Below are 24,810 nucleotides of genomic sequence, written 5' to 3'. Positions count from 1 at the left end.
TGTCATTTTCCTTTTTCTGTAATCAGCCCATGGCCCAAATGTTTAAGATAATGTTTGCTTAGGGTGGTGTAATAACATTGCTGAAAATCAGGAATGATGGAGAGCATCCAAGCTGCCATTAAAAATCCTAACATCACTCAGTCTTGGCCACAGCTCTTGGTCCTCTACTCCTAGAGGGAGAGGAGAGTGACTGTCAGCCTTTTAAGAAGGACCTCAGTCATAATTAGAGTTCGGGCATCCAACAAAAAGGAGATGTTAAAGATCTAATGTCATGTTGCCGTAAACTCCACTGAAGATACTATGAGAGCACCTTCATAATGATGGGTCACATGTATGAACGATTATCATGGTCATGCCATCCAGTCATGTTCTGTTCCTTCTCAAGGCTGTGCAGAGTGACCTAGACGTAAACTGAAGAATAAGGTAATTACATTAAACATTTCTTGAGTTGCTGCTCACCCTGCAGTTACATCGGAGTAATCTTATCTTTCAGTCAGAGAAGATTCGCTGGGGTCAGTCTGTTCAGTCTTTCGAAGCTCAAGAGAAGACGCTCTGTGGAGATGTTCTCCTTATGGCAGCATATGTGTCTTACGTTGGATCCTTTACACAGCAGTATCGCCAGGAACTGGTAGACTGCAAGTGGGTTCCCTTTCTTCGACATAAGGTAAGATCAATTCCTAACCTTAGCCACATTTAGAAGCATCATACTGAAATTTCAGTAGTAAAAACAGTGTATGTACCAGGCTTTTTTGTACCTCTGTAATCTCAACTGACTGGAAATTCTAGTATTGAAGGAGATGTTTCTTGTGTGTTGCAGTTTTTCTTATTTTAATGATGGTTTCAACCAGGAGATGAAAAATAGAAAAATTATTTGTATGAACCATAGAGATGTAGTTGGAAAACTGCTTTTAACAAAACTTAACTGAAATCAAAGTTGGATTATCATGTTAGCATATAGCATGAAACTTTTTGTTTTGTTAATAATACTACAGGTTATTTGTTGAAAATCTTTTTCATGACTACTTTCAGATGAAAAGCGTAGCACTCGTATATAAGTATAAAAGTAGCTTATCCTCAATTTGAAAATTCAAACCCATAAGCAAAATGAAATCATAGATTAGTGAGATTTCAAATCGTCTAGTTTAAGATCATCCTTGTACAAAGGAGAAAACTGAGACATGGAAGTTTAAATGACTTGATAAGGTCATAAATGATAGTAAACCAGGCCACTGTTTTCTATGGTGCACTGTGTTATCTCACTTGATTAAAGTAGGTTCTTCACTTACATATCTAGCCCTTACGAAATCCTAAATCTCTCTGTGTACTTGTGTTCTATGTTGGTAATTATGCCTCAATTTTCACAATAGTTGTTTTCATGACATAAAGACATGTCAATGAAATTTCTGAAAATTAAATAAAATTAAATATTGAATATTTTGGAGAAAGCTTGTTATTAAAAGCATCCCATAATTAATAATTGTAAAAGAAAAATCCTTTTGTAACTAAATCATTTAATATATCTGTAGTATCAAGCCATACTTTTATATGGAAGATTTTTAAAAAGAGGTTATCTGTATTACCCCCTGAATGTTCAGGGTTTTCTTTAAGTATTTCTGCCATAAAATATGCCTTTTATATAAGGGGATAAAGCGTTCTGGTAATTTTGCCCACCTCCTACTGCATTGTGACTTTCAGAAGGTGTCAGCTGTCTAATTCTTCTCTCTTTTTTGTCGGTCTCATCGTCTCCACACTTTAATCCTCTACATGGGTGTCTTGGTCTGGGTTGCCCTATGACTACTTCAGATTGATGACTGTCCTCTTTTGTGGTCCTCTCTGCATTCTCCACCATCGATAAAGTTTTCTCATTCTTTCCACTATTATAGGGAAATTCACTTCCTGACGTGCAAACTATTGAACGTCACATTGTCTTCTTATTGTTACAATTATTCTTCACTTTGGATCATGTAATAGTATTAACGGCATGAACTTAGGCTATCAGTCATTTTGCATTTTTTAAATTGAAAACTTGCCTTCTCAAATTTAAGTTTTAAAATTGAGTCTTAATTGCTGGTATTGCATTCTTTAGTGTATGTGTTTCTGGGAAGTTTCCCATCAATCAATTTATATGTTCCCATTGACTTAAAATTCCAAATGTGGAGTTCCATGAAGATAACATTTTGTTTTGAAGAATAAACTAAAATTAACTGACTTATCCAAACTGTCTAAACATATAGCCAAAGCAAAAATGATAATTTTCTGATGCTCTATGCTAAACAAACATTCATTTTAACTATGGGCCTGTGTTTCACTGTGCGCCCGCAGTTCTCAAGACCCCCATGTCTGTTTTCAGTCATCCCAGTGCTCTCTCCTTTCCTCTTGAGCATGTAGGCATCATGCTGAATGAGAAACAGACCTTCAAATGTGACCAGCGTACTCACACTCATCTCTGGGCAGAGCTATGCTAAAGGAAGAAAGAGATTCCAAATTGTATAAATGACATCTTTTTGGAAGAGACTTTTCTGTCTCCAGGACCCCTGGCAGAAAATGCTACATAAAACCTAAAAAAAAGTCTGTCCTGTGGAATGGAGGTTTCCAGTTTCTGAGCTACTTACCTTCTACTCCTTCTAGATTCAGTCACAGCAAAGTGGAAAGACAGTCACATCTTTATGAACATGTGCCAGGGTCCAAGAGGAGCTGCAATTGCTTATTCATGTTAATTTTTTGATGAATTTTCCTTCAGCAGTGTTCCCTTATCCTGCCCTCCCAAGAAGCAACTCCTCTCACTGCTCCACAGTATAGAGGGTATTTTCTTACCCTATTGCTCTCCTGAGTATCTCTGGCTTGTCAGTTTGACTTGGGTGTCCTGGGGATTACAACAGTTTGTAAATTAACCAGTCAACAAGTGACTATGATTTATGTCATTTAAAAAATCTCTAAACGAAGCATGTCATTTATTAACGACCTGTTGACATATTTAAGGTAACCTTGGAGAGAAAACTCTTATAAAGTAAGACAGCAATCCTTAATGTGTTCCTAGAAATGAAGACTTTATATTCTAAATGTGTCAAAACTCCAAAATCTAACGAACAAATTTAACTCAGTTCAAGTCAGAATTTCAAGGGGAATTATATTTTAACTTGACCCAGTGACTCTAAAGTTTGCTGGAAGAATATATTTTTAATAACACCAACATAATTTTGGAATAGAATGGGAAGAGAACACTTGTCCTTCAAGATATTAAAATATATTCTAAAGCTAAAATAATTACAGCAAAGTGGTTCTTCAAGGGAAGTAGAAAATGAGAATAGAATAGAGTTCAGAAGCATTTAAGGATGTAGAGAGATATTTGATATATTTAATGTATGATAATGTATAAACTCCCACAACTGCATCTATCACCTCCCAACATTTCTACTCATTACTGTCTTCCCTCCTGATGCTGTAAGATGATACTTCTATTTAAGGCCAGCCGTTTGGGTTGTATTCTACTTTCCATCCGCTTTCCCTTCCTTGAGGACAATTCTAGACAACGTTTCCCCTCTTTGTCATCAGAAATTTCTCTGTCTCAACTAATTCATTACTAGATCTTTCCCACCAGCATTCAAACAAACAGTTATTTCAGTTATTCCTCGCATTAAAAAAGAATATACCAGTGAATTTCTCTTTGACGCCCCCTGCCCCTCCAGCTACTCCTTCATTTCTCTGCTCTCATTTATAGTCATCACTTCGGAAGAGGAATGTACATTCACTGTCTGTAAATCCTCCCTCCATATTTCTGAGTCACTCCAGACAGACTTTTGTCCCCACCGCTCCACCAAAATGCCTCTTGTCCGATTTTGCTACCACGTTGCTAAGTTGAGTTGCTTGTTCTCCATTCTCATCATACTTAACTGAATTTGAGGCACTTGAGCACTCCATCCTCCCATGAATACTGGCTTCACTTGATTCTACGGAATCACCCTCCCCCCATCTTCCTTATACCTCACTGGTCAATTTTTCTCAGACTTCGGTTTTGATTTTTTTGTCCTCTTCTCCCCAATCTCCTAACATTGAAATGACCCAAACTTCAGTCTTTGAACTGCTTTTTACAAGGTTCATGGCTTTATTTATGTATTTTTTTATTCTTTTTTTTTTAATTGAAGAATAGTTGATTTACAATATCGTGGTAATTTCAGGTGTACAGCACAGTGATTCAGATATATATATATATATATATTTCTTTTTAGATTCTTTTCCCTTTTATTACAAAATATCAAGTATAGTTCCCTGTGCTAAGGTTCATGGCTTTAAATGCCACCTGGATGCCACTAACTCCTGCAGCCCAGACAATGGCATCTTCACTTCTGTGTCTGAAAGATGTCTCAAATATAGAACATCCAAGCTGAAATCCTGATCTTCCCCCAAAACTTCTTCTACCTACGTATTCCTGATTTGTTTAGTGGTAGGCCCATCCTTTTGTTAGCTCAGGCTTGAAAACCCTGGAGTCATTTTGTTGTCACTCTTTTTCTGACACCCACATCCAGTCCATCTAGGAAATTCTGTAGGCTGCACCTTTAAAATATATTCAGAATCTGACCACTTTTCACCACCTTCACTGCTTCCATCCTGGGCCAAGCCATCATCTTCCTCTTCAGTTAGTGTGAAAACCTCCTAACTGATTTCCCTGCTTCTACATTCGTGGCTTCTCTCCAAAATCGGAGCTCAACATATCAGCCAGTGTGACCCTTTAAAAATGCAAGTCAGATTAAGTGAGTTTTCCTCTAAAATCCCTCTAATGACTCCCCATTGCACTCAGAGCAAAAGCTAGAAACCCTCCAGAGGCTTATAAAACCCTACGTGATTTGGCCCTGTTATCTCTCTTTGTCTCATTACCTGTTATGCCTTTCCTCACTACTCTGCTCTAACCACACCGGCCACCTTCCTTGAATATGCCAGATATGCTGCAGCCTCAGGACCTTTGCACTAGCCGTTTCTTCTGTCTTGAAGTACCTTCCCTGAGGACATAGGTTGCCCCACTCCCTTCCATCAATCAGGTCTTTGTTCAAACAACAGCTTCAAATCCCTAGATGTGACTACAACCTTCATCCCTCAGCATGCCTCATTCTGCTCCATATTTTTCACCATAACATTTATTACTTTCTAATATGTTATCTCATTTATAAACTTGTTATGGTTAATATCTTTTCCCTCCCCCAGAGAAAATGTTAAGATCCATGGAAGCAAGTATTTTGCGTGTTTTGTTCATTGTTCCGTCCTAGAATGGTGCCTGGAGCATTGTGGATGTTCAGTATTCCTTTTCGTTGAGATATAATTTGTATACCATACCATTCACCCATTTAAAGTATACAATTCAGTAATGTTTAGTGTATTCATAGAGCTGTGCAACTGTCATCACAGTCAATTCTAGAGTATTTTCATCACTCCCAATATAAACCCTACACCCATTAGCTATCACCCCCAGTCACCCCATTCTTACTGGGCTTATACAACCACTAATCTATTTTATGTCTCTAAAGATTTCCCCGTTTGGAACATTTCATATGAATGAACTCATAAAATATGTGGTGTTTTATGACTGACTTCTTTCACTTAGCACATTTTTAAGGTTCATTCATGATGTAGCCTGTGTCAGTCCTTTTTATGACTGAATAATATTCCTTAGATGGATATACCACATTTCATTTATCCATTCATCAGTTGATGGGCACTTTTGTTGTTTCTACTTTTTGATTATTGTGAATAATGTGGCTATGAACATTTGAATTATTCATGTACAAATTTTTTGTGTGGACATGTTTCACTTCTCTTTGGTACGTACCTAGGAGTGAAATTTTCTAAGCTGTATGGTAACTCTATGTTTAATCTTTTGAGGAACTACCAGACTACCAGTACATATTTTAAAATAAATGTGTGCTTAAATGTACATTGTGTATCAGTGGGGGAAGTAATGGATTATTCAGTAAATGGTGATAGAACAACTGACCAACCATTTGGGCAGAAATACGGCTAAGGCTCTCCTTCACGGCTTCATGTTAAATAAAAAGAGTTCGAAGTGATTTAAGTGTTAGAATGTTAAATAACTTAGAAAATGTAGATGAACTGATATATAATTATAAAATGGGCAATACAGATGAACATTACAGAATTAGTGAGGGGCCATATTATAATCCCATATAATAAACTAAGAAAAGAAGTTTGAACTTAATCTGAGGCATGGGGAGTCATTGAACGATTTTAAGCAGGTCTGTGACATGATCAGATTATTCATTTGAAAGCTCACACTGGCCACAGAGGGAACAGGACTTGGAGGGGGAAGAGACTATTGTTATCTGTTAGAATGACAGTCCAGGAGACAATGAACTGAACAAAGTGATGACAGTAGACGTGGCAAGCCGGGGAGTGATTCCAGAGGGGGCAAGGAAGAAGAGTTGATGAAAAAATGCAATGGATTGATGGGGAGAGAGTAAATATACGAAGGTGCTATTCCCTCAGATTAAAATTAGTTTGAGAGGACTTCCCTGGTGGTGCAGTGGTTAAGAATCCGCCTGCCAATGCAGGGGACACGGGTTCAAGCCCTGGTCTGGGAAGATCCCACATGCTGCGGAGAAACTAAGCCTGTGCGCCACAACTACTGAGCCTGCACTCTAGAGCCCGTGAGCCACAACTACTGAGCCCGAGTGCCACAACTACTGAAGCCCATGCACCTAGAGCCCGTGTGCTCCTCAAGAAGAGAAGCCACCGCAATGAGAAGCCCCTGCACCGCAACGAAGAGTATCCCCCGCTCGCCACAACTAGAGAAAGCCCTTGTGCAGCAACGAAGACCCAACACAGCCAAAAATAAATTAACAAAATAAAAATTTTAAAATTTTAAAAAGTATTTCAAAGGAATTTGGGGGCTTTAGAAAGCGGTGATGTTACATGATTAAAAATGTATGTAGAGCTTCCCTGGTGGCGCAGTGGTTGAGAGTCCACCTGCCGATGCAGGGGACATGGGTTCATGCTCCGGTTTGGGAGGATCCCACATGCCGCGGAGCGGCTGGGCCCGTGAGCCATGGCCGTTGAGCCTGCGCGTCCGGAGCCTGTGCTCCACAGCGGGAGAGGCCACAACATTGAGAGGCCCACATACCACAAAAAAAAAAAAAAAAAAAAGTATGTAAGCACATTTAAATAAGATTAAAATATGGATAAGGCTTAAAAAAAAGAAAATACAGTACAATTAGTTTGAGAGAAAAGACAAAGAGTTTGGTTTTAGAAACATCTTGGAGCCTCTGAAACATTCAAGTGTCAATAACCAGTAGAGAGCTGGACAAGAGTGTCACTGGATGGCAGTCATACCTGGGAGTCATTGATGTAAGGTAGTTCTTGGAACTATAGGTGTGCTGAGATCTTCTAGGGAAGAGGTTTAGAGTAAAGGGAGCTGAGTCAGTGCTGACATGTAAATAGGAAGTCGAGGAAGTTGAAGAAGGCACAGTCAGAGACTGGAGAAGCCCCAGGCGAGAATGGTGTCATAGGAGATAAGAGTAGAAACATGGGGATGGTCAGTGACGCCAAAGCCATAGAGACAAGTGAGAAAAGAACTAAAAGTGTCATCAGACTTGGAAATGTGAACGTCTTTTGTGACCACAAAGGTGTAATGAGCCAGAAGCGGGATTGCACTGAGTTATTCAGGAAGTGAGGAAAGTAGGCAGAAAAAGCAGATTGTTCTTGTAGGAATTCGCCTGTGAAGAGAAGGAGATGAACAGAAGTGCCTAGTTAGAGACATGAAGTAAGTGAAGGGTTTGTTTTTTCAGTATGAATGAGACTAGAGCATGTTTCTATGCTTCCAGGGAAGGAATGGAAAAGGAATTGCTGATGATAAAAGGGGGAAGAGGCCTGATCCATCGGAAATTGGGAAGAAGGGATCAGAATAGAGGAAAATGGAATGACCCTCAGGTAGAAGACGCAAGACTCCTTCAACTTAGGTGGGAGGGAAGGAGACAAAGGTGGACACAGGCAGAGATACTGATACAGGGAAAGAAGCTGATGTAGTCATAGCTGCTGGTCTCTCTTCTCTCAGGGAAGCAGGGAATTGCAGTGCCAGTTGGCCAAAGATAAGAAAATTGAAACTCAAAGAATGCTGTGAGGAGGGTGGTGAAAACATCAAAAATACCCATCGAGAGCAGTTGGAGAGTAGATGTTAAGTGTTGCCAAGCAGCTTTAGGAAACCAAAGATGAATTTGGAAAAGATAAATTTGTAGTCACAGTAATAAAACTTTCATCAGCAATACTCACAGTCTGGGAGCAGAAAGAGAAGACAGAGAATGTTTATTTCAGCCAGAGTACAAGATTTATAGGCAGATAAGCCAGAAGGAAAAGAAGACAGGGACGGTCATGTGACAGTCAGAAAAACGATTAAGGGAAAGGAAGGCTCTATTTAGGTTCGGTAGATATGTGAGTGTAGTTAAAAGTTAATGGTTACTATGTTCGTTGCAGCACTAGCCAGGACATGGAAGCAACCTAAGTGTCCATCAACAGATGAATGGATAAAGAAGATGTGGCACATATATACAATGGAATATTACTCAGCCATAAAAAGAAATGAAATTGAATTATTTATAGTGAAGTGGATGGACCTAGAGTCTGTCATACAGAGTGAAGTAAGTCAGAAAGAGAAAATAAGTACCGTATGCTAATGCATATATATGGACTCTAAAAAAAAATGGTTCTGATGAACCTAGGGACAGGACAGGAATAAAGATGCAGACATAGAGAGTGGACTTGAGGACACGGGGAGGGGTAAGGGTAAGCTGGGACGAAGTGAGAGAGTAGCATTGACATATATGTGCTACCAAATGTAAAATAGATAGCTAGTGGGAAGCAGGCGCATAGCACAGGGAGATCAGCTCAATGCTTTGTGACCACCTAGAGGGATGGGATAGGGAGGGTGGGAGGGAGACGCAAGAGGGAGGAGATATGGGGATGTGCGTATATGTATAGCTGATTCACTTTGTTATACAGCAGCAACTAACACAACATTGTAAAGCAATTATACTCCAATAAAGATGTTAAAAAAAAAGTAGTTAAACATATGATAGAGTTTCTCAAAAAACTAAATGTAGAATTACCTTATAATCCAACAGTTCCACTCTGGGGGATCTACTACCCAAAGGAAGTAAAGGCAAGGACTCAAACAGATACTTGTATATTTGTTAATAGCAGCATTATTCACAATAGCCAAAATGTAGAAGAAATCCAAATGTTCATAAACAGATGAATGGATAAAGAAAATGTAGCATATACACACAGTGGAATATTATTCAGTCTAAAAAAGGAAGGAAATTCTAACACATGCTACAACTTGGAAGGACATTGCAGATGTTATGTTAAGTGAAATAAGCCAGTCATAAAAGGACTAATATTGTATGATTCCACTTATATGAGGTACCTAGAATTGTCAGCTTCATAGGAAAAGAAAGTACCATGGTAGTTGCCAGGGGCTGGGGGCAGGGGGTAATAGGAGTTACTGTGTAATAGGTATGGGTTTCAGCTTGGGGAGATGAAAAAATTCTGGAGATGGATTGTAGTGGTGATTGCACAGCAATGTGAATGTACTTAATATCACTGAACTGTACACATTAAAATGACAAATTTTATGACATGTATGTTTTGCCACAATGAAAAATAGGTGGTGGGTAAAGGACTGGATGTCTTAATGCTATTGGTAAGAGTAAATATTATGTTTAAAGGTATGAGAGAGGTATAGATAATCATGGTTAAAGAATTGGGTATTAGATGTTTAGATTTCAATAATGAAACAGTTTCAGGTTATTACAAGGTCTGGGATAGCATTTCCATCTAAAGAAGGAGATGGTGTAATACCCTCCCAACATATACCAACATCATTGAGGGTGTGGGGTGTGCAAGGGAGACTAGGCATGGGGGTGTTGTGTGATCTTCCCAGCGGGTTCTGATATTTTCCCCTCCCTCTGCCTCCTCCCCCAGAATGCTAGAGTGGAAAGGAAATGTAGAGTTTGGCATGAAGGATGTCAAGGCTGGAGGGTGGATTCGTCATCTCCATGAGCACTGAGGTTGTCACAAATTGATAGCCAAACTTGGAAAGTGAGGAGGACCATTGGCTAAGGCTTTAATATGAGGAGGATACATAGAGGATTGCAGAGCTGGACGCCATGGGCCTCAGAGGTGGCATTTTTCCTCAAGGACAGAAGAGCTGTGGTCTTGGAATGATGTGCAGGGGAGTAAGAAGAATGACCACTGTTACCCACACACATTTTTTCAGTAATGGGAATATTAAGAAAATGAACTGTCTACTTAAGAAAGCCTTCAAGGGAAGTGAGACCCTAGGGCATTGGTTCTTGGACTCCAGCTTCACGTTTAAATCATGTGGGAGTGAACTTTGAAAACATATAGATGCCAATTGAAGTTGAATCATTAGAGTTTGGGGGAGGGGGTATGTTGGCAGCTTTGAAAGCTCTCATGTGATTCTAATATACAGCCTGGGGATGAGAGCCACTGCCCTAGTGAAGAGCTGGGTTTTAATTGAGACAAGCAGGTAGAGGGAGCTAGAGAGTTTGGCCCAAATAGGACTAGGATACTATAGGACAGTGCGGGAACAGTCGTCAGAAAGTGTGACCATGGGGGCATGAGTTTGGAGGATGGCGTGGGGAAGAAACAGAGCAGCGTGGTGGTAACTGAAAAGGACAGGGACAGTGGGCGTACGTGGCCTTGAGGGTCCCAATAAAATTGTTACCCAAAATTGTTTCCAAAGTTATCGTCTGCTAGGCAGACAAAGGAAGACATGGGCAGGTTCAAGGAGGCGTTTGCGCTCCACTCATTAATCTGACCTAGGAGTTTATAGTCAGAGCAAATACATGGAAGTATTATACATGGAGTTATTAACCTTTCTAAGCCTCAGCGTCCTGAGCAAAAAGAGAGTGAGTGAGACATCTACTTGGCAGAACTCCTGTAAGAGTTAAGTGAGGCAATGAACAGAGTGAAAGTATATGAGTAAATTTTGTAAGCACTTAAAACCTTACAAATACTGGTTGTTTTGTTACCGTCATATTAAAAGAAACTGGGAGTCTTACTTCATCAGGAAGTTCCCTTTTATCCTTTGGAATATACCACTTGGTCAATTCTCAGAGGATCCTAATAGGCGTTTGGTGTTAGGATTAGTCTAGCTTGGCTCAGGGTATGTGCTTCCAGCCTGTTCTTTTCCCTCTAGTAAAACTTCTTAAGAGGGGAGGCTGTTTCCCTTTTTTTTTCAGCCTCATCCTGACTGACCACATGCTGCACTATTTAATGAAGCAATTAGATGGATTCCCACTGAATTGCTAGGCTGACTTTGGACTCCCTCTTCGCACTTGGTTTCTGTTTTTGCAGACTCCTTCAAGGAGTTCTGCAAAGAAGAGTGGATTAAAAAGAAGATAACATATGAATTGAGGTTTATTTTCCCCACTCTAAACCTAGGTTAAAATTACTGTGAAAGTGATAACTGTATTGCAACTATCAAAAAATTTTTTGATGAAAAAATTTCTCTGTGTCACGCAACTGCCTATTTGAACATCACACTGTAAAGCAAATATCCTAAACTTTGTTTCCAAAAATTTAAGTCTCAACGTATTTTAAAGTATTTATGATATTCTGTAGTGCGAGTTACCTGCTTTGTTTCCCCTACTAGGTTAAAGTGGCCGTTAACAAAGGGGGACTTCTCTTTGGTTCCCTGAACTGTACTCTGTACACAGTAGGTGCTCAAACAATTCAAATTGTTGAATTCGGACACAAGATCTACACGCCTACTCTTTTTTTTTTTTTTTTTGCGGTACGCGGGCCTCTCACTGTTCTGGCCTCTCCCGTTGCGGAGCACAGGCTCCAGACACGCAGGCTCAGCGGCCATGGCTCAAGGGCCCAGCCTCTCCGCGGCATGTGGGATCTTCCCGGACCGGGGCACGAACCCATGTCCCCTGCATCGGCAGGTGGACTCTCAACCACTGTGCCACCAGGGAAGCCCCACACTTACTCTTTATAGCATCAGAAATTAAAGTTATTTTAAGCCTCTAGTTGTTTCAAGTTCTTTGTATTAAATAGAAGTTAAGAAATTAAAGCCATGGAGTTCTTGCTAATAAGAGGATGCTTATTCTGTAAGATAGCGATTTGCTTGTGGAGTCAGATATGAAGGCTGCTTGCTCCTATCACTAGGAGGTAGAGTTTGATTTATTTATAAGATACCATTGTCAGTAGGAACCGTAGACATATTATGCTAACTTTTCCTATACTAACCTCAAGTTGCATCCCAGCTTTATTGTGGGAATTCTTCCAGCATTCTGTTTGCTGAAGCTTTGTGGGCAACCAAGAAATCAAACCCCTACTGCTGCTGCAGCCTCCACTGCCTACTTCATCCAGGTCGGGCTCTTACTGCCCTCTCTTATGGAGGCATGTTTCCATGTTAGCCCCCCTACCCAGCCAGGGGACTAGTTCCTTATTCATCTTGCTGATAGTGGTGTCTCCACACATATGTAGGAGGTGCTCAATAAATGTTTGGTCATTGATGACTGATTGGATAAATTCCTTAATAATTTCCTTTCTAGAATCTTATTTATTTTTTGTAAAATCAGTCCACTTTTGTAAAGAACTGATGCTTATCTTTAAAACAGGTTTCAAAAAAAATAGGTTTCTTCTTTCTCTCTCTTTAAAAGGAGGCAAGTTTGGTTTTTTTTCTTTTGTAAAAAAAATTTTTATTGAAGTATAGTTGATTTACAATATTTGTTAGTTTCAGGTGTACGGCAAAGTGACTCAGTTATGTATTTATATTTTTTCAGGTGATTTTCCATTATAGGTTATTACAAGACATTGAATATTGTTTCCTGGATTGTACAGTAAATCCTTGTTCCTTATCTATTTTATGTAACATAGCTTGCATCTGTTAATCCCGTACTCCTAATTTATCCCTCCTCCCAACCACTCCCCACTTTGTAATGCTTCTCTTCACAGTCACACTGTAGACAGTTCCCTCTCAGAGGAGAGGCTGTAGTCGAAGTTGCTGGGTACCACCACAAGTTGACAGAGTTCCAGCGGACTGAACAGATTCCATGAACCCACCCCAGAGAGAGAAGTCGTCTCTCTGTAGTGTTGATCTGTAGAAGAAAGATGAGATGCTGGAAGCAAGAGAGTGCAATGTAACATTGCTTATGTGGGATGATTACTCCACTGGGCAAATATTATACATTTCTGTTGTCCTGCCATACTTGCTGGAGTCTAAATTCACTGTCACCTTGTTGGGGTTGCTGTAGGTGTGTATAGAGGGCAAAGTCCCTTTTGCTTGAAGCCAGATAGATGCAGGAACAAATCAGATGTTGGATGCTGCAGTTGACAGAATTCCAAGAAGTGAACAATGGGCTTATTGGGTCGAATTGTATTTCATGATGAGAGTTGTATTTGGCTTTTGAGAGTCAGGAGAATTTGTATGTGTTCTTTGGGCTTTGGTCTCTTGTTTTCTTGTCTGTTGTGCTCTGCCACACTGGTTTATTGCCTTCAACTCTGATTTTAAAGGCCTCCATCCCAATAACTGAAGGCCTGGGCATGATTGCCATGTTGACGGATGATGCCACAATTGCCACCTGGAATAATGAAGGACTGCCCAGTGACAGAATGTCCACCGAGAACGCTGCTATCCTAACACACTGCGAGCGCTGGCCCCTGCTGATAGATCCCCAGCAGCAGGGAATTAAGTGGATCAAGAACAAGTACGGAACTGACCTGAAAATCACACATATGGGCCGGAAAGGGTACGTGAAACCTGAAGGGTTGACTTTCTGTTGAGCTGCCGGAAATGGGTCTGACTTTTACCAAGTCCTGGCATTTCTTAGACCTCTCTGCCACTTTTAAATGTGATAGTTTGGTACGACTTGTTTATCTGCCTGCTCACGTTTCCCATAAAGTATCTCTGTTGAAAGGGCATTTATGTTGGGTGGCATCCACTTACCTGAAGAAGAAATTAGTTGGAAGGTTAGAACAAACACTGAATGTGAGAGGAAAAATTTCCTAAGGCCAAGAATGGAAATACAGTATATTATAATCCTTCTTTAGGACTTTGGCATATGGTAACCCAAGAATTGTCAGTTGCACCCATAGGTTTAATGATGGTTCCAGTTATATTCCTGAATATGTACTTCGCCTACAGTGGGGTTTTAACATGGCTCAATTCCCAACAGAGTCCCTGAAGGTAATTTTTTAGTCAAGCTTTACATGTCACTTTTGAGAACTGAATCTACTCTGAGATTTTCTGTCCCTCAGTCCGCATGACAGTGTTTTCTGATAAGTAGAAAGCTCTCTGGTATGTAGTTAGTCTTCAGTTAATGCGGAATAAATAATTTTAGTCATACTGATACTTCACTTCACCCCTCTATCATCTTTTGACATGTAAAATGGAATAAGGAATGTCTGTAGTCATGCAGCTAAATGGTCTCTTTGCTTATCTGAATACTTGGAGGAAATTATTTTTGAATAGGAGAGACTGTTTTTGGAGAGTGGGAATGAAATTAAATGATAGTTCACTACTTTACATGACTGAATCTAAATGTTTAAAAAATGAAAATTTGATAAAGCCACAAGGCATTTAATATAATTTTTTTTTTTAATCAAAAGAGGACCTATTGAGTAAATTTAAATTTATAATGTTTGGGTAGGTTACATTTATTTCAACCATGATTACTATCAAAAGTAACTAATTTTTACACAGACTCATTAGTTCACACTACTGAATTTCACTTGGAAAAATATAACTGAAATTTACCTCAAAATCTAATCTTTAATTTCCATGTATTCTAGTTGAAGAAAGCACTACTTTATAAAATATTTAGTTTCCTCTAAGTTAGTTTGTTCCATCTAAAGTCTTTACATTAAATGAAATACAGTTGAATATAAATAATTTTGAATACTTTCCCTGTGCTTATTTACATTTTCTTCTTGATTCTGACTGAACTTTAAGGTTTTTGAATGACATTGAAACCGCTTTGGCCTTTGGAGATGTCATCTTACTTGAAAACCTTGAGGAAACGATAGATCCAGTCCTTGATCCATTGCTTGGCAGGAACACAATTAAAAAAGGAAAGTAAGTATTATTGAATTTTTAACATACATTTTGTGCTACATATAAGTTTGATCATCAGCTTCTATTTCTTGGCCTCATAATCACGTGTAATCTATGGGAATATTCTTGGTGATATTTCTGAGTTTCCATTCAAAGCCTCCTGCATTCCAAGACCAAAGCAACCTTGATGTGATCCAGATGTTCAGACTATTTGTTTGGTGGATTTAGATTCATGTTAACCAATTCCTGATTTATAGACTCCAAAAATACATTGTCACAAATCTGAGAGTTAGTTCCTCCTTTACTAGTTGTTCCTTTATTAGCTCCTTTATTAGTTGAATGTTTTTCTACCTTCAGTACTTTGCAAAACACCTTTAGTATGTTTGCCTTAACTGCATATTGCTTGTATCCTTATTTACTTAATATTTTTACAAAACTATTTTAAATCCACTTTATTTATTTTTTTTTTTAACTCAGCCTTACCCCAAGTCATAGCATCTATGAAATCATGGGTTTACTGTGCTGGTTCTGTCTTTCCCTATACATTCAAACTATATATAACCATTAGGAGGAAAAGAGTTCATTAGTGGACCCATAAGATCATCCGCATACCGGCAGTGGCGGACTGGGCACACCCTTGGTGAACTCTATGTGATGTTCCAAATGCTGCCATTCCCCCGGACACTGGCTCTCCAGGACATTCTCCCAGGGGCAGTGAAGCCGTTTCCAAGGGGGCATCACACACTTTCTATAAATGTGTAAAAGTTCAGATGCATCACTTATGTCTCTGAGCCTTTGTGGGGCTCAGGGGAGATTGTGGCATTCCCACAGCTCTCTATGCCTCTTCACTCAAGAAATCAACATGACTAGGCTTCTTTCAGTGGATTTCCTTCTCTCTCTTTTTTTTTTTCTTCACAAAGGTGTAATTCAGAACTTCCCCAACACCCTTCTTTGATACCCACTCTCTGCCTCAAAGGCGTCTTGTCTCCCTTTTCATCACTAGATTATTCCTGTCAATTTTAAGTGGAAATAGGCCTATTTAAGGGTGACTAACTTCTATTTTGTAAAAAGTCTCTAACTGATTAGTATTTATTATACAACTCACCAACTAAATCCATTTACGGTGAGTGACAACTTATAATTGTTTAATAAACCAAAATTTACCCAGACATGCATTTAGAACAATCTAATAAGGCACTTGACAAACTGCAGCTCTAACATAAATATAATTGTAGCTGTGTCTGATGTGTTAAAAATACAGTGTAAAATCTTGAATGTCACTAAAGTGAAATCCTTGTTATTAAGGTTCTGACTCTATTATGAAGACCTAGAAGTTTTGTTAGTGAAATAATATTCTCTTAGCTTTAACTTGGACCTTCAATAACACAATTTAGGTATAAGAAATTTGGTCTCTCTCTCTCTGTATTTATGTGTATATATATATATATTTTTTTTTTTTTTGATAATCTGAAATTTCCAGAGCCAGATAAAGTTCAGTCCTGATTTTTTTCTCAGTGTGGATATAGTTAAGTGTAAGTGAGAATCCCAGAGGGTTTTTTTTTATTTCAGAAACAAATTATTTTACATAAAGCGTCAAATTCTTTATCACACAATATCAAAGCAGAACAATTTATTCCAAATTAATAATATTTCCTGAATAAGAACTCTCTATTAGGCTTTATAGAATTGATCATATCACTGTAGCTTTTTTTAAAAGGTCAAGAGAATTTTAAATGATATGTAAGAATATAATAAATGGTGTTTATTGCATGCAGTTGTTACCATAACAATTTTAGCTCCTAAATCTTATGTGTGGAAACAACCACTTTTATGAAGGTAAATTTAGATGTTTATCTCCAGTTTTTTTTAGTTGTTTTTAGAGTTTCTTTATTCAGAGAATCTGAGTCATTGCATATTCTATTAGTCACTGAATAAACCTTCTCTGAGCACTGCTAGATGCCAGGCACTGTACTGGGGGCTGGAGATTCAAAGCATGGTAAGGTACAGACCCTGCCCTTAAGGAAGCTACATTTCCTTAGGGGAAAGTCAGACCTACAAACGGTAAAAGTAATGCTTGCCATTGGTGTGGTGATAGAAGTATGCATGATAGGGAATCATCAGCTCCATAGTGGAGACCTGGGAAGGCTTTGTGGAAAAAAATTGCATTTGATTACATTTACATTTAATGTGAGTTGAAAGGTAAGTGGGCATTTGTCAGACAGAAAAATGGGAGAAGAGAATTCTGGAACGAGAGAGCTCATACCAAATAACAAAACACACAAAACAGCCCAACAGCTTTGGGGAACTGTAGTTAGGATTCAAATATGTAGAAAGTCCCATTTTGGGGGTGGGAAAGGGAGGTGTATGGACTCAGAGAGATGAGACTGGATTATCAGTACCCAGAATGTTGACATCCTTGTGTACCCACAGATGGCAATAGGTTGGCCTTGGGTGATAATGCTTTTTCCCCAAAGACATTAAAGGGGTCTGTTCCTATCAGTAACACTAGTTGACAACAGCAGTGGTTTTTGACCAAAGGACCTTGCCTTCCTGGAGTAACACATCTGGAGTTTCCATATTTTCACTTGAAAATCATGAGCATAAGTCAGTGGGGATGCCAGTGAAGACTCTTAAGCATGCTAGGAGTAATGAGACAGATTTACGTTTTTGAAAGGACACTGTTGACAGTGTGGAGTATTGATTGAAGGCACGTGGACCTAGAGCCAAGGTCAGTCCAATTAGCAAACAACTGCAGTAGTCCAGTTGAGACATGATACGAGCCTAAACTAAGCCAGCGACAGTAGAGGTGGAGAGGAGCGGGCAAATCAAAGAGTTCTCAAGGAGTTAATATCATCAGTTCATGGTCAATAATGGGATTTTGTTAGTAGGGAAACGGAAGGTTCAAGGGTGATTTCCAGTCTTGTGCCAGGTTAAATGATGGTATGGTTTATGGAGAGATGTGATATAAGAATAGGAGTAAGTGCAGGGAAAGAGGTAACTATTTCACTCATTAGACATTCAAAGACTGAGGTGCTACTTTAACACTCATTCTCAAAAAAAGTCTAAGAAGCCATGGAATACGTGAGTATGGAGCTTAAAATCTTGGCTGAGCATGTAGATTGGGGAACATCTCCATAGAGAGTTGGTTAAGCATCATAGAAGATGTGATTATCTATGGTGATGCTATATAGTTAGAACAGGGAACATTCACTTCACAGATGAGAAAAATGGGGCCTGAAAGAGCTTAGTCACTGTCTTCTTGGATGCTCAAGACTATATGAAATTTAATGCATGGAAACCTAGTTTCTTAACCAGATTTCCCAAATACATAGGCACTACCATCTTTCAGTAGAATTCCTATGAATTCTCCTTTGGCAGTCTAACTCTTCCTACTCTTACATTCTGTTTTTCCCCTAAACTCTGTTTATTTTCTCATTTATGTTTTGTTTTCATATCTGTACCTTACAGTGTAGTTTAGGCCATTCATTTCTTCATGCTGACTGTAGTGATCCCTTTACATCCTTTCTCTACTTACTTCTCTCCAACCCAGAGAGTGGTTAAAATATTTTTTTTTAATATTGCTTCTTTCATCACTCCCACTAAGAATTCTCTATTGTCAATTACTTTGAATTGAATTAAAGATTTTCTGTGAAACCTGCTTTACCTGTTTGATACTACTGAGTTTCCTTTTACCAACCTCATTTTTCATTACTTCACACAGATAATCCCCCTTTCTATAATGTGCTATGTTATTTACCTTTTCTATCAGTGCAAATCCCAAATTCTCTTCATTTAGAATTTAACTGCTATTCAGTCAATTAAATGGGAATTTAGCTTTTCTGCATTTAATGCTTCCCATACATACTACATGCTATACTGTGTGACTGTCATTTTGCCTTTATATGTCATTCTTAAAATATGCTTAAATTCTCTTATATATCCTTGTTAGATTACAAGTTCTCTATGGATAAGAATCATACTATATGCCTTTAAAAATATGGTTAACTAAAATAAAAACAAAACAATAAAAACATAGACTTTTATTTATTTCTGGCACTATGGCAGATTAGATATGTGAATACTGAAAAACAACTAAATATGTTAGTTACATTATTAAAAACACTTTATGAAATGTATCACTCAGTTGACCAAAAAAAAAAAAAAAAAAAAGTGTGACCAAAAAGCAGGAAATAGATAAGGAACACCAAAGCTGGTTTTTTCCTGAGGGTACCTGCTAAAACCTGATAATCTTGGGTTTCTGTTTTGATGGATGTACAGAGCTTGGACCAAGTCTAGGGCCTATTCAGGGTGTGGAGTCTGCTAAGAGATTCTTGTTTAATGCTAGAGCCTCAAGGGGCCATACCTTCTATTTAAGGGTAAATTTGGTAAAAGTTAAACAAAAACCAGCACTGCAGAAAGGAAACTTTCCTTTCTCTACTTTGATGCTGGGAAGAGATGGAAAAATATCCCCAGAGAATTCCTCACCACATCCATCTTTCTTATGAATGTTTAAGACAAATTTTTATTACTTGCGTGCCCTAAAATACTTCAAACCATTAACTTATTTTAAAGTGGCCTTGGGTTGGTCACACCCCAGTGCACTTGGCAGAAGCAAACAAAGACCCTCTTTGGAATAATATCTGTAAATCCAGACTTTAGAGGATTGTGAAAGATCTAATTCAATGGTACATGAGTTCACAGGCAAAAATCACAGAACACACGAGGAAATAGGGCACCATGAGCAAGAGCCAATAGAAACATCAAATAATAGAATCCTTATCTCATTGCTGCTTTGTTTTATATTTTATTGTTAATAAGGATATGTTAATTAGCCTTCCATGAATGCCTGTTGTTAACTTTTGCTAATATTTTCCATTAAGTTTCTCATCACTTTCTTTAATGCCTCAATTTTTAAATTTCCACTCATTGTACTCTTTCTTATTTTTTAACATGATTTTTAATTCATTGTTTCTTTTATTTTTATTTTATATTGGAGTATAGTTGATTTACAACATTGTGTTAGCTTCAGGTATACAGCAAAGTGAATCAGTTATTATATATATATATATATATATATATATATATATATATATATATATATATATTCTTTTTCAGATTCTCTTCCTATATAGGCTATTACAGAGTACTGAGTAGGGTTCCCTGTGCTCTACAGTAGGACCTTGTTGTTTATCTGTTTTATATACAGTAGTGTATATATGTTAATCCCAACCTCCTAATCTATCCCTTCCACCCTTAAAGAAACATTGTTTCTTTAAGCATGCATCTTTCCATCATTTCCATAGGGAAGAAAAGTAAATACAATGGGAAGGGAAAGAAAGGGAACGAAAGTAAATACAGTGCTCAACGCATTGTCTTGGTTGCTACATGTGCATTTTCAAGAGAGACTTTTAGGACTGTGAGGTGGGGTTTATGCACAGTGTGTTGCTGTTAGAAACTAGCATTGGGGTTCAAGTAGTAAGATGGAACTTGGGTCAAATCTTAGTCTGCTACACTCTAGTTTGGTGATTGGGGGTAAGTTGGTTAACCTGTTTTTCTGTTATGTTTTGTCATCTAGTGAGGAAAAAAATACGAAAAGCATAGCACATACAGATATTCAATATGTATTATTTCCCTTGAATCTTTAAAGAGTGATGGGTATAGTATGTGGGTGATTGGGAGCATGGACCAGATGTTCAAACAGACTTACTACTGAAGTAAGACCTTGTCTTTCAGACATGGGAAGCGTGGATGAACCATGAGTGGAGTCACAAAGCATATCAGCAAAAAGGAGGAGTGGGGAGGGGAGGAATCCGTCATATCTTTTGATGTTTTAAGTTGCCACCTAAAAGCAGTAGAGGGTTTTGGTTATTTAAATTTTATTATTTAATACTGATACATATAAAAAATATACTATATAAAAGTTATAAATCATAATAATAATTTAGACAGGTACCTACCATTCAAATTATGAACTGAAAGATGACCAGTATTCTTTAATCCACCTTTGTGCCCCTCTCCTTTCCCATTCTGCCTCATCTCCAAAGATAATCAGTATTTTAAATTTCATCATCACTTCATTACTTTATTTAAAATAGTTTTATCATATATATGCATTTTCCAAAACAATATACTGTTTATTTTTGTCTGATTTGGGACTTTATAAAAATCCATCATAGCTTACATAGTTAACAGGGACTTGAATTTTCTTACTCAGTATTATGCTTCTAAGACTTAGCTATATTCTTGCTTTTAGCTCTAATTCTTTTCATTTAACTCTAATCTCACTTTTGTCACTGTTACATTCAGTGGTGTGGCTCTTTCGCACTTTATTGAATATTTTTATTGAAGCACATTTAGGTGATTTTCCGATTTTTTTTGCTATTACAAGACATGCTGCTATGAATATTAGCATACTGAATACTCATATACGTATCTAAAGGTGCACACAGCAAGGGGTTCTTCAGAGTTTATATTCTGGCGTAGAATAGTTGGGTTGTAGAGAGTGCGCACAATAAGCTTTAAAAGAAAATGCCAAATTGCTTTCCAAAGTTGTACACATTTATATGCTCACCAGTAGTATTTAAGGGTTGTGAAGTCTTCCAGAGAACTGAGTTAGGAACTTTCATTCTTCTGCTGTTTTTTTTTTAATAACACGAAAGATTTGTATATTTAATACTATTAGCTACCTCTTCCTATGAGGAACTATTCCTACCACCTGGGTTTTTTTCCCCACCCCTTTTTTTGAGTGGAAAAAATCCAAATTTTAAGAATAGTTTTATTCATAAAAGCTTTAAAAGTACTTTGGAATAAAATTTGGTATTTTAGTGACTGTATTGTTTTTAACCTCACAAGAAGTATGTTTAAGCAAAGCAAATGCTTTTTTGTCCCTTCATGTAAGTTTTAAAAGAGAGAGAGAAACTTTTAAAAAATATGTATACATATGGAACCTATAAGGGGATATAGAAGAAAAAAGATTGGTAGAAATAGGAATTACCTTTATTTTAATACAATAAATGAAAACTGGGAGAAAACAATGGAAAACAAAATTAATAGAAACATGTTGATATGGTTTTGTTTAATTTTGTTTACCCATAGGTAAACAGGAACAGAAAGCTCTTGACTTTATCTTGATCCCATCCCAAACTAATCTACATGTTTGTCAGTTTTCTAATAGGTCTTTTCTGTTCTGATCTCGAACAATGACCATTTTACTTGATTTTGTTTCCATCCCCTTCTATCTTTACATTTCTATGTTACTCTTTGAGATCCCCTGTGGAGTTACAAATATGTTTCCCTTTGTATTGTAAAGATAAAATAGCATTGAGAACAAGCAAAAGAAGGAGGAAACAACCCGCAGGAATTGCAAAGCTGGTGCATTTACCCAGAATGTCTGTACTGTATCATCTTCTCCAAGGGCATGTGGAATAACACTTTCATACTCCTGAGAGAAAGCCACATCCCTCAGAAAGTTTTTGGCTATTTATAGTGTTTTTGTTTATTTTAGTTCTCATTGCTCTGGGGGCCTGTAAAAAAAAAAAAAAAAAAAAAAGAACAGTATTAGTCTATTATTCCTAATAATGAATGTCTGAGAAGATGCTTGTGATATATACAGCATAGTCCAAAAGTTGAAGTTCATTAATAATTGGAATGTTCTGGAGTATGAAGTAATGAATACTAATTACTCCTTTCATGTCTGACAGCTCCCTGTGGACCAATACATCAGCCCAGACTTTAATTTGTCTGTAGTAATGGTTTCATCAATAGCACATTAAATCTGTGTTTGAGAAGATATACAGTTGAACCTGACCCACACAGTAGATACCCTGTCATAAAATGACCACAGGCTGACAACAGCTGGGTAATTACAAATAATTAAATCCACCAAACTCCAGATAATCCTAATCTTAAGTAAAATATATCATATGGTATCAATCGACAGAAAACATATCTGGGAAGTTTTATCAACACGTATTTTTTCCAAAGCAAATTTACTTGCTTACATATTAGAGAAGCTGCTGATCTGTAAAGCATCTTCATAAAATTCTCTCTCTTTAATCTTTCGAATCTCCCCAAATATTATTGAAATACTTTTTGAACTTTAATTTTAGCTGGAGTAACCTTACTGCAAGATGTATTTCAGCTTGTTCCTGAGCATATAAATGTTTCTTACAGACAATTTATACTTCATTCTATATTTAACTTCATATGGTTATTCTTTTAGTAATAGTCTTTTAAGTAGCATTCCCTAGAAAGAAACTTTAATAGAAATATTAGCTATATGATAGAAATTTCTATTTTTATAGAAATAATCAAATGAGAGACAGCATTTTACAGATAGTATTTATTTTATAATGACTAAGTTTCCTGAAGTTTGTGCTAAAATTAATAAGAATTATTTTAGTTAGCAAGTTTCCAGTTTAACTATGATTATGTCACTGCTCTTGGAGTTGCTGCCATGCGTTTGTTCTGTAGTTGATTATGGATCTCTTTGAATGAGTTCCTGGGCGAAATTTAAGATAGAACGATGTTAAATTAAACCCCACACTGAATAGAACGCACTCTCTTGAGCTGGAAGCTTATGGTTTTTCAATAAACTCTGGAGTGATGTAGTTCTCTCATTATGTCCCTAGGGGTAAGTATTTTTTTATTTTCAAGGCAGTTCAAGCCCTCATCTGGTAGAATTCGGCATTCTAGTCTCTCCCAATTTCTAAAGTTGAAAAAACAAAGTTTAATTGCAGAAAAAACCTCCAGCAACCTTGCTATCCCTAAATTTAATCTAAAAAATTTTAGGTGTAATATTCAGGGTCTACAGGTAGTACATCTTCTCATTCATCTTGCTAACATTGTTTGACTTTATCTGAAAGAAAATACCAAACAGGGCCACAGATTCAGAACCTTTAGATTCTTTTCTTTAAAAAAGCAATTTTCTAAAAAAAGAACAATACAAATGGAACCAGAATTTCTTTATTTTTCATGCTACATTATAATGTTTAAATAAGGATATACTGAAGTACATGTATAAATATATATAACATGTATGTTTTATATATATAGGCTATATACGTATATCAAAGGGGAAATAAGCTATGATTTTTTTCGCTTTTTTTTTTTCTGTTCAGTGGTATCTGGACTCTTGCGACTTTAATCTTTTAAAAAAAATTCTAATCGAAGTTTTGCTTTTATCTTAAGAAGGACGTATTGGTTATATTAACTGCATGAAGCAGTGAGCCAACTCATTTCAACTCAGGACTTTCTTTCCTTCCTTTCCTTGAACGTCTGACCAGCTGTGCAGCTTTGAGGCGAATCCTTTCTTCCCGAGCCGGGTTTGACCACCTCGCTCAGGCCTTCCTGCCGAGGTTGTTAAGTAACCCCTCCCGGCTGCCCACGCGGCACCTGACCCTTCAGCTGTGCATGCAGCCAGGGCTATTGCAGCTCACAAGTCTAATCTAGGAGCTTTTCATTTGAAACAGCGGGACATGCAGTAAGGCTTTTAGATGTCTATTGAGAAGGTTTTCTGCTTCTCCTGAGTGTGTTTTTTTCCCCCAACTCCCGGAACTATTTTATTTACTTATCTCAAAACCCACCTGCTATCTCTTTACCTTGACAAAGCAGCTCCAGTGAAGCCTGGAGAATGGACTTCTCCTATTCAGAGAATGTGTTAGCTCTCTGAATCATCCATCCTAGAGGGACAACCTTCAGTATAATAATACAATATTTTCAGAAAT

The 24,810-nt window shown here is 37.7% G+C and overlaps 1 protein-coding gene across 1 annotated transcript in view; it reads left to right on the top strand.

Moving 5' to 3' along the window:
• The window catches only part of DNAH11 (dynein axonemal heavy chain 11), a gene marked incomplete at its 5' end in the record, with an annotated part of 313,916 nt that overhangs the window by 233,504 nt on the left and 55,602 nt on the right, over positions 1-24,810 (top strand). Inside the window, 3 exons of the mRNA XM_079711490.1 lie at positions 494-664; positions 13,546-13,781; positions 14,984-15,106. Coding sequence (XP_079567616.1) covers positions 494-664; positions 13,546-13,781; positions 14,984-15,106 — 530 coding nt within the window. The remainder of the gene's footprint in view (positions 1-493; positions 665-13,545; positions 13,782-14,983; positions 15,107-24,810) is intronic.

Source organism: Hyperoodon ampullatus, assembly GCF_949752795.1.
Source record: "Hyperoodon ampullatus genome assembly, chromosome: 9".
Taxonomy (NCBI): Eukaryota; Metazoa; Chordata; class Mammalia; order Artiodactyla; family Ziphiidae; genus Hyperoodon; species Hyperoodon ampullatus.
The sequence above is the reverse complement of the archived record's forward strand: the minus strand, read 5'-3'. Positions and strand labels throughout refer to the sequence as shown.